Here is a 10317-nt window from a genome sequence, read left to right as displayed (position 1 = left end):
GCGCACCTTGAGGTCCCCCGTCAAGTCCCGCTGGGGCGGAGGGGGAGCAGCCTGAGGTCCCCCGGCCCAGCACTGGGGCAGGGTGTGCACCTTGAGGTCCCCTGTAAAGCTCTGCTGGGTGGGGGGCACAGCATCAGGTCCCCCGGCCTTGCTCTGGGGTGGGGGGCCACGGCCTGAGGTCCCCTGGTCTGGCGCCATGGTGGGGGAGCAGCCTGAGGTCCCCTGTTAAGCCCCGCCAGGGTGGGGGGCACGGCCTCAGGTCCCCTGTCCCAGGGCAGGGGCATGGTCTGAGGTCCCCCGTCAAGCCCCACGGGGGGGGGGGGGGGGTGGCGGCTGTGAGGATTTTATTTTATTACTTTTTTAAATACATTTTTATTGATTTCAGAGAGGGAGATAGAACCATCAGAGATGAGAGAGAGGGAGAAACATCAATGATTGATCGGCTGCCTCCTGCACGCCCCCTACTGGGGACTGAGCCCGCAACCCATGCCCACAACTGGGGCATGTGCCCTAACCAGAATCGAACCCTGACCTCTTGGTTCATAGGTCTATGCTCAACCACTAAGCCACACTGGCCTGGCTGACTTTTTTATTTTTAAGAGAGTGGAGAGGAGGGAGCAGAGAGAAACATCAGTGTGGGAGAGCCACATCAATGGGTTGCCTCACACTCTTGCCCCGACCGGGAGCAGGGATCAAACCTGCAATCCAGGTATGTGCCCTTGACCAGGAATCAAACCCAAGATCCTCAGGTGTGCAGCCTGATGCTCCAACCATCAAGCCATGCTGGCCAGGGCAAGGTCAAATGTATTTTTGAGGTTAATATTATATTAAAACTTTACAGGCAGTAGAGGGAGAAACTAACAACCCAGCTATAGAGGTCAGTTTGTGTTGTTGCCAGCTCACAGCTGGCAGGAGAGGGGCTAGTGGGAGCTAGGAGTGTTTGCACATGAATGTGTGTACTCAGGCATGTGAGTGAGGAGTGCCATACCACACTCTCCAGCCAGGCAGCTTCCGGGTCCTGGGGCCTTGGGGAATCTGGACTTCTTCTTGGTTTTAGTGGGGGGTGAGGATAGTACCCCTGACTTGGATCCATATTCTGTTGTTTCCCTGGAGTTCCAAGAGTGGACTTAGATTTCCGCCCCTTATTAAGCCTGAAGGGATCAGTGTGGTTTAGAGAGGGTTGCCACGTGGCTGGTCATGCTTGGCTGGTGGCTGGTCAGACTCTCTTATAAGCCTCACATGCTCCTGAGGTGCCTTATCCCTCTCCCTAGTGAGAGGAGGTGAAATGTGAGGCAGAAGTGGGTAAGATGAGGGCCACCCAGGTGGTGTGCACTTTCCTCTTTTATTTCACATACTACTAGTAATTTTTATGTTTCAGGAAAAGATTCAGCTACCACCAAGAATGTTTCTTTATATATATTGATTGATTGATTGATTTCAGAGAGGAATGGAGAGGGAAGAGAGAAACATCAATGATGAGAGTCATTGATTAGCTGCCTCTTGCATGCCCCACACTGGGGATTGAGCCCACAGCCAGGGCATGTGCCCCAACTGGGGATGGAACCATGACCTCCTGGTTCACAGTTTGATGCTCAACCACTGAGCCACGCCACCTGGACTATTTCTTTATATGTTAAAGCTTATACTACCTGATAAGAGGTCTTAGGAGTTCTTCTAGATTAGGAGTCAGTAAACAATTTCTTGACAGGCTATATAGTAAATATACTAGACTTTGTGGGACAAGAAACAAAATTGAGGCTATTCTTAGGTATTTAGTCCAGTCATTTAAAAATATAAATACCATTCGGAGCCTAAGAGGGTGGCCTGCAGGCTGACCCTGGTCTAGACCACCTTCTCAGCCCCTTCTTTCAGCATGATATATATGCCCCCCACACTGCCATGAATTGAAATCCAAGTGCCATGAGCTGGCCACACACTTTCAGAAAACCAACACGAATGTGTCTAGGTACATTTACATCAAGAGACATTGTGAGCCAGCAGTGCCAGTCCTGTTGGCAGCCTCATACCAGTGTTGCCACTGTATGTGTCAGGAGAAGCATTACCAGATGAAGAGGTGACTCTTTCAAGTGATATCCAACAAAAATTTTACAATCAAATTAAAATTGGGCAAAGGACTTTAATAGACATTGTCTCCAAAGAGAATATACAAGTGGCCAACAGCACATGAAAAGATATAGCCTTCAGAGAAATGAAAATCAAAACCACAATGAGATACCACCTCATATCCATTAGAATGACTCTTGTTTGTTCATTTGTTTTTATTTTTATTTTTAATTTTTTGGTTAATTTTCACCTGAGGATATTTTTCCAATGATTTTTAGGGAGAGTGGAAAAGAGAGGGCAAGACAGAGAGAAACATCGATGTGAAACACATTGATTGGTTGCCTCCTGCACAAGCCCTGACCAGGGCCTAGGCCAGGGAGGAACCTGCAATGAAGGTATGTGCTCTTGACCCGGAATCGAACCTGGGACCCTTTGATTCACAGGCTGAGGCTCTATACACTGACCCAAACTGGCTAGGGCTGTTTTGTTTTGTTTTTAATATATTTTATTGATTTTTACAGAGAGGAAGGGAGAGGGATAGAGAGTTAGAAACATCGATGAGAGAGAAACATCGATTTAGCTGCCTCCTGCACACTCCCCACTGGGGATGTGCCCGCAACCAAGGTACATGCCCTTGACCAGAATCGAACCCGGGACCCCTCAGTCCGCAAGCCGACGCTCCATCCACTGAGCCAAACCGGTCAGGGCTGTTTTTTGTGTGTGTTTTTTAAACAAAAACAGAAATATTATAACAAATGTTGATGAGGATGTGGACAAATTGGAGCCCTTGTGCACTGTGGTGGGAATGTAAAGGTGTAGCCACTGGGTAAAATAGTCTAGCGACTCCTCAAAAAGTTAAACATAAAATGACTTTGTGACCCAGTAGCTCCACTTCTGGGTGTATAACCAAAAGAAATGAAAGCAGGGTCTCTAAGAGATATTTGTACACCCGTGTTCACAGCAGCCAAAAGGTGGAAGCAACCCAAGTGTCCACTGACACATGGCTAGATAAACGAAATGGGGTGAATCTATGTAGTGGAATATTCGCTTTAAAAAGGAAGGAAAATCTGACAACATACTACATCGTGGATGAACCTTGAAGACATTATGCTGAGTTAAATAAGCCAGACACAAAAGGACAGACACCATATGATTCATTTATATGATGTTCCTAGAGGGGTTAAATTCAGATAGACTGAAAATAAAATGGTGGGTGCCAGGGGGAGGCCAATGGGAAATCAGTGTTTAATGCGAACACAGTTTGGGACGATGGAAAGTTCTGGAGATGGATGGTGAGAATGGTCACACATGAATGTGAATATATTTAAATGCCCCTGAACTGTATACTTAAAAGTAGTTAAAATGGTATATTTTATGTTAAGTGTATCATATATGTATTTTTTAAAGAAGGTAGGCAATTTACAAAGGTATTTGCGATGTTACAGCTTTGCTTTTTTTGCATAAAATCTAAAAATTGATTTTGATTTTTCCTCTTTATAAGTGTATCATATATGTATTTTTTAAAGAAGGTAGGCGATTTACAAAGGTATTTGCGATGTTACAGCTTTGTTTTTTTTTGCATAAAATCTAAAAGTTGATTTTGATTTTTCCTCTTTTAAAAAAAATGTTTTTCAAACAAAGCATACAGTCCTATATAATAAAAGCCTAATGTGCAAATTGTCCCCTCGGGCGGTCGTTTGACTGGGAGACCAGGATCACTATGATGTGCGCTGACCACCAGGGAGCAGCGCGGACCATGGCGGGCGTTGGCGATGCTGCGCTGGCAGCTGGTGGAAGTGGAGATGCTGTGGCCCCCCCCATGGGCCCTGATGAGAGTGGGACTGTGGTGGGATGGTGGAGCAGATGAGCAGGCGGCGTTAGGCCATCACCCTGCAGATGGTGACCAGCAGCAGGGGCCAGGGCTGCTGCCCGGCTCCCAGGCACTGAGGGAGCCAGACTTGGGGATGGGGGGCGCGACCGGTTGCCCTGTAGGTGGGATGGTGGAGCAGGTGAGGGGGCGGTGCCAGGCAAAGGTGGGGTGCCAGGTGGGGCTGTGAGGCTGGAGGCACAAGCTGGGGCTGCGCGTCTGGGGGAACCAACTGGGTCCTGATCCCCACATGCCACCCCAAGGGACCCCACCCGTGCACAGATTTGTGCAGCGGGCCTCTTGTCTTCTTATCATTAACCTGGTTGCTGCCGTCCTGAAAACATATTAATGTGGTGGCTGACACTGAAATAGGGTTCTGATCTGGGCTGAGACCCTTACAGACATAGGTGTTCTTATGACAAGATGTTGACTTCCTGACACCCCAAAGGTAATGCTCTTCTCATGAGAATAGCTGTCCTTAGGCTTGTACAAGTGATTCAGACAGAGTGTGGCACTGCTGGCTCAGGCTGTGTTGGCTCTGGTTTTTGGTCTCCTGGCTCTGGGTAGCAGGGATTCTGCAAGGGAATAGGGCTGGTGTTTGCCCTGGGGCTCTTACGATCCCTCTCTAGGCTTCTTCAACACACAAAGCTCCTGTTGCCTGACCTAGTCTTGTGTGGGCTGTGGCCCCTGGGAGGAGATGACTGGACTGTTGACTGCCACCTGAGGCTCCTGTAGGGATGATGCTAGGATTCATGTTCCCCTGGGGGAGCTGAGTCTGTGCACCCATGAATGGACTTGTGAGCTCATCAGTAGTGCCTGTGAAATTCATGGCTTAGTTACTTAAAGTTACTTAGTTACTTTAAAAAAAACTGTGTTTTTGCTGTTATAACATAAAAGGTAATATATTTAGTAAGATTATTGACTGAATTCGGAAAGTTATTCTAGCATTAAATTTCTAATTTGTAATCAAGAAAGGGCTGCCTTCCAGAGAGGGTACTGGGATGGAGGAAGCCTGTTTACTAAGGAGATAACTGCTTTCCAGGGCTCACAACCTTGACTCGGGGGCTTAGGCTTTGGGAGGACCCTTCACTGTATGGAATCCCAGGTCCTCTGGCCTGACATTGTGCAGCTGTCCCCAGAGGGGGCCATAAATGGCTTGTAGAAAGTCCTCTTGCTTCTGTGGCCCTCAGTGATGGAAACAAAGCATTTCCCTCTGCATCCTGGTTGTCATTGTGGCTCCATGGGGGTTGGGTCTGTCAGCCCTGTTTTGGTCTGAATAGTTTTTTGGGTTTTTTTTGTTACCCTCACCTGAGGATATTTTTCCATTTATTTTTTTTAAATATGATATTCCTTTTTAAAAAATATTTCTTTATTGATTTCAGAGAGGAAGGAAGAGGGAAAGAGAGATAGAAACATCAATAATGAGAGAGAATCATTTATTGGCTGGCTCCTGCACATTCCCTACTGGGGATCAAGCCCGCAATCCAGGCATGTGCCCTTGACCAGAATCGAACCTGGGACCCTTCAATCCGCAGGCTGACGCTCTATCCACTGAGCCAAACCAGCTAGGGCTCCATTGATTTTTAGAGAGAGAGAAAGATAGAAATATTGATGTGAGAGAATACATCAATCAATTGCCTCCTGCGCGAGCCCTAACCAGGGCCCGGGCCAAGGAGGAGCCTGCAGCCAAGGTACGTGTCTTTGACCGGAATTGGACCCAGGGCCTTTCAGTCCACAGGCCAACACTCTACCCACTGAGCCAAACTGGCTAGGGTAGGTCTGAGTAGGTTTGATAGGGAAGGGGAGAGTGTGAAATGTCAAAGCAGAAGATACTGAACTGTCTCAAAGTGGAGAGCAGGCCGGCGCTTCATAGGAGGGTTGCCATGGCTACTCACTTGGGGAGAAGCCACATGCCCAATGCCTGAAGACTGTAGGCTTGCATGGTGATGATGCTGTTCTGTGGTAGGTTGGAGGACCTGAGGGCATCCTGCAGAATGGGGCTGTGGATGACAGTGTGGCCAAGACCAGCCAGTTGCTGGCCGAGTTGAACTTCGAAGAAGATGAAGAAGATACCTATTACACAAAGGACCTACCAGTACATGCCTGCAGGTGAGCATCAACAGTAGAGGCATCCCAGAGACCGCTGTTGGTCACATGTCCTTGGGAATAAAGAGGTTGCTAGGCCAGTGTACATGTTACCAGACAGGAGGGTGGGCTCAGCACCCTCTGTCACCCCTGATTATTACAGCAGGTAGGGAAAGGTTCCCCTCTTGGCCTTCCTCAGGTCCTGGGGGTGTTCCTGGTACCTGCCTCACTCATTAGGAAGAACTCTTCTCATTGGGTGAGCATTTGGGTTTATAGGGTAAATAGAGCCACTAAGATTTCTCTTACAGAGAGATTACTGTCGGATTCTTTAAAATGTCTGCTTCCTGAAAAGTTGGAAGTGGACAGTCAGTGGGTAGACCTGCATATTGACCAAATTTGGAATTCTCATCGAGAGCAGGACCCATCCCTTACGTTTAGACTTATTCTTGCTTTTTTGTTACATGCACAAGAGGAAATTGAGACCAAAAGAGGTAAAATGATCTTGCTTAGGGCACTCAGCCAGTTGGGGCAGCTTTGAGCCTGGACTTCTATTCAGCCCTGCCTGCCCTTTGGGCACACTGCCCCCAGTGTCTACCCACCAAGGGACAGAGCGCTGTATCCTCCCGCCCCCACATCCCCCAGTTTACCTTATTTTAGCTCTTTGTTCACTCTCATTACAAATGTTTGTTTTTGATGTTTGTTAGTCCTCATTGGAGGATATTTTTTCCCATTGATTTTTTTAAAGAGTAGGCGTGGGGAGGGGGAGGGAAACGTCAACGTCAGAGGAAGACATCACTTAGTTGCCTCCCACCCTGACCAGGGTCTGGGATTGAACCTACAACCCAGATACATGCCCTTGACTGGGAATCAAACCTGTGATCCTTTGGTGCATGGGCCAATGCTCTAACCACTGAGAAACACCAGCCAGGGCTCATTTACAAATGTTTTTCCATATATATGAGTGAGGTATTAGTGTTCCTGTTATATACACAGTTGCCAGTCCTGGTGAAGCTGCAAGTGGTTACAGTCTATATAACTCCTTGGTCCTCCCGGCTGTCCATGTGTGGAAGGTTTGGTGGGAAGGTTCTTGGTTGAAGCACATTCTGGTTTGAGACCGAGTCTTGGCTTCATACACATACAGACTCTGTGGAGAGCCAGTGGTTTTGTTTTGGGTATGTTAACTTTTAGAAAAACAAGGTGGGGCGTATTGTGGTGGGGGACTCTCCTGATGTGCTCTTTTGGAGCTGAGCTCTGTCACCCAGGAGCCTCTGCTGCTGGGTCCGAGTTGAGCGTTCCTGGGAGCATGGTGCCCTCTGCTGGAGTGTGAACGAAGCATAGTCACAGCTCACTTTCCAAGTGCCCAGAGCTACCTACGGACACCGCTTTCATAAGTTACATTCCTGAAACTGAAGGCCATAGGAGTGACCAGGTTGCCTTTGGGGTGTTGGGCTCACTTGGCAACCTGCACAGCACTTGCTCCCTACTTCGAAGGGGCTTTGCTGCAGTCTGCATTATCTCTCAGTGTCTCGACAGTACCCCAGCTCCTTTCTGCATTCACAGGACCAGGAAACCTCAACAGTTAACTGATTGGATTTTGTTAGTAGGAACGTTGGGCTTGAGTATGTTTTTAATGAAAAACTTTAAAATGTTGTAAGAGGAAAAAATTTTACATTCTGCCAAATTAAAACCAGAGAGCGATCTTCCAGCTTTAACTGTTCATTTTTACTTTTTAGTTACTGTGGAATACATGATCCTGCTTGCGTGGTTTACTGTAATACCAGCAAGAAGTGGTTCTGTAACGGACGTGGAAATACTTCTGGCAGGTAGGTATCAGACTGCCATGTGTCTTTAATCAGACTGTGCTCAGATTTGTGTGTAAATTATGGAAATGCTAAAGCGAAGCACAATATAAAATCATGCTAACAAACCTGGGTTTTTTTCCTTCTCTGTGACGGGTTTAACTTGAAACAGATGGTGCTGTGTGAATGCCTTAATGTATTTACCCTTGATTTATTCTCTCATTCTTTTTATTATGCCAGTATGGTTGGCTTAATTCTCATTCCTAGTTTTTATTTATATTTTTCTGCAAGATGAGCTCCTCGCATTCCTGTTCATCTTCATTAAGGGGTGCCCGGGGAGGATGTTCCCAAGACAGTATCGGGCATCCATGAGAGCCACTTCCTGAGAAGGCTCCCTCAGGCCTGAACTCATCGAGTAGTTTAGAGGCTAACACGGGCCAGATCCTGAATCATCAGATTAAATCAAGTTCATCTGACCAGTGGTGGCTCTGGGCTCCCTCCTGATCACCAGCACTTGTGACTGAGCCCTTGCTTGTGTTTGGTATTGGGGTGAGAGCAGTGTGGTGGTGGTGCTTAGGTTGTAGGGAGAGTCGGTCTGTCTAGCTCGAGTGTTGGACTCCTTGGCCCCTACCTCGGGTTCATTACATGGCCACAGAAGCAGAGCAGGGTCTCAGTGGGCCAGGGCTCCAGGTCTCCAGCAAGGAAACAGCATCTTCTGAGGTTCATGTTTTGGAGAAGTAGAGACAAAAATCTACAGGCAGGTTTATGTGCACAGAGCCCCATCCACCCTCCTGTGCCTTCAGGAGCCGTGGGCCAGGCCTTACCATCATGCTGCCTAAGGACACAGAGTGATTGGATCTTGGGTCATCTCACAGTTAGTATGCAAATTGTGGGGTTCTGAGCAAGGCAAGAAAGGGGGCTAATGTTTTTAAAACACTTAAAAGGAAAAGCATCTCCAGGTGACCACAAGAGATTCTAGTGCTATTTTCAGAATGTTCTGGACAATTTGTGTTACCATGTTTGCATTAGTTCCTCTCCTGCAGGGAAAGCAATTAAATAAAACTTGTCTTAGTTGGCAGCCCTAGCTTCTGGTCAGCTGTTAAGATCAGGGAAGTGAGGGAAGGGCCTCCATGAGAAAACAGGCTCAGTCAACCAGCATCACATGCTCTTTACAAGGCTTGAGTGAAAGCTGACGGGGTGCCTGTTGCCACTGTAGGGGGGGTGAAGTGGATACAGATGGTATAAGAGGAAACCACTGGTTCTGGTAACATGCCCAGTGGTGGTGGCTCCAGAGAGGAGTGGGGGATTTGGGGGGTGCTGAGAATGGTGATGGTTGGTTAGATTATCTGATAATAGATTTTGTGGGGCCAGAGAGGGTTCCAGCCTAACCTTGTGACAGGAAGAGTTTACTGATGTGAAGAGAGGGCTGCCCAAGTAGTGTTCCACAAATCTACAGAGAGCCTGAGGCAGGGCCTGTACCATCCGTGAGCCCCAGTGAGGCTGGCTTGGCACAGTCCATGAATTAGGTGAGCTGTAGCCTGGAAATGAGAACAATGAGAACTGGCCACACCGAGACAGCAGGATTCCAGAGGGTTTCATTGCTGGCCCTTGTGCTTCCTGAGAGTAGCCCTGAGCCCCCTACTTGATATTTTTTATTGTCCTCAGGTTTTAATACGCTTGCTTATCAAATTTCCTGGCCTGCAGCATATTAGGAGTGGGTTGTTCTTGGCAGCCAGCACAGAGGTCACTTCCTCGGGGCTTCTATAGGCAGCCCTGTGCCAGAGAAGTGACTTTGAAAGAAGCATCAGAGAAGCTACAAGGAGCAAGAGGAGTTGGGAAAGGGGCAGGGGCTGTAGATTCAGTGAGGCCCAATAGTTGGATTTAAGAAAGCAGGAACTGGATGGGGTGGGAGGTGAGAGGCAGAAACTGTGAAATGTGTTAGGAAAGTTCTCCTTAAAAGTGGTTCAAGGCGGATTTGTGCTCAATGGGGAGCCAGTTCAGGGGCGGCTGGTCTCCTGGGACACCAGATGGATGAGGTGTGACCAACCCTGCTAATGGACCGTGAATGGTACCGGAACTTTTAACAGGGATTCAAGAATTGGAAGTGGTGAAAAGCCAAACTTTTGAGTGTTAACTATTTATCATTTCCTGATTTAAGCCACATTGTAAATCACCTTGTGAGGGCAAAATGCAAAGAGGTGACTCTGCACAAGGATGGGCCCCTTGGTGAGACAGTCCTGGAGTGTTACAACTGTGGCTGCCGCAACGTCTTCCTGCTTGGCTTCATCCCTGCCAAGGCTGACTCAGTGGTGGTGCTGTTGTGCAGGTGAGGGCTCCCCGATTTCCCCGGGGGCCAGCTCTGACTCAGTGGAACTTTAAAATGGTTTCTGTTGACTGGCTAGATGTTTGGATGTTCGGGGGTTGGGGCTTGTTGGAGAGCTAGGACTGTCAAGTAACTCTGCGGGTGTGTTCTGGTTAAATCATAAAAATGATTCTGTAAAA

At 47.9% G+C, this 10317-nt stretch overlaps 1 protein-coding gene across 1 annotated transcript in view; it reads left to right on the top strand.

Annotated features, from left to right (window-relative positions):
• UPF1 (UPF1 regulator of nonsense transcripts homolog (yeast)) overlaps window positions 1–10317 on the top strand; it is a 39953-nt gene that overhangs the window by 9495 nt on the left and 20141 nt on the right. The window contains exons 2-6 of the mRNA XM_005873834.1: window positions 306–332; window positions 3852–3871; window positions 5898–6040; window positions 7750–7839; window positions 9974–10141. Of these exons, the coding sequence (XP_005873896.1) occupies window positions 306–332; window positions 3852–3871; window positions 5898–6040; window positions 7750–7839; window positions 9974–10141 (448 nt within the window). The remainder of the gene's footprint in view (window positions 1–305; window positions 333–3851; window positions 3872–5897; window positions 6041–7749; window positions 7840–9973; window positions 10142–10317) is intronic.

The sequence above is a fragment of the Myotis brandtii genome, unplaced genomic scaffold (genome assembly GCF_000412655.1).
Source record: "Myotis brandtii unplaced genomic scaffold, ASM41265v1 scaffold421, whole genome shotgun sequence".
Taxonomy (NCBI): domain Eukaryota; kingdom Metazoa; phylum Chordata; class Mammalia; order Chiroptera; family Vespertilionidae; genus Myotis; species Myotis brandtii.
This window is presented reverse-complemented; position numbering and strand designations above follow the sequence as displayed.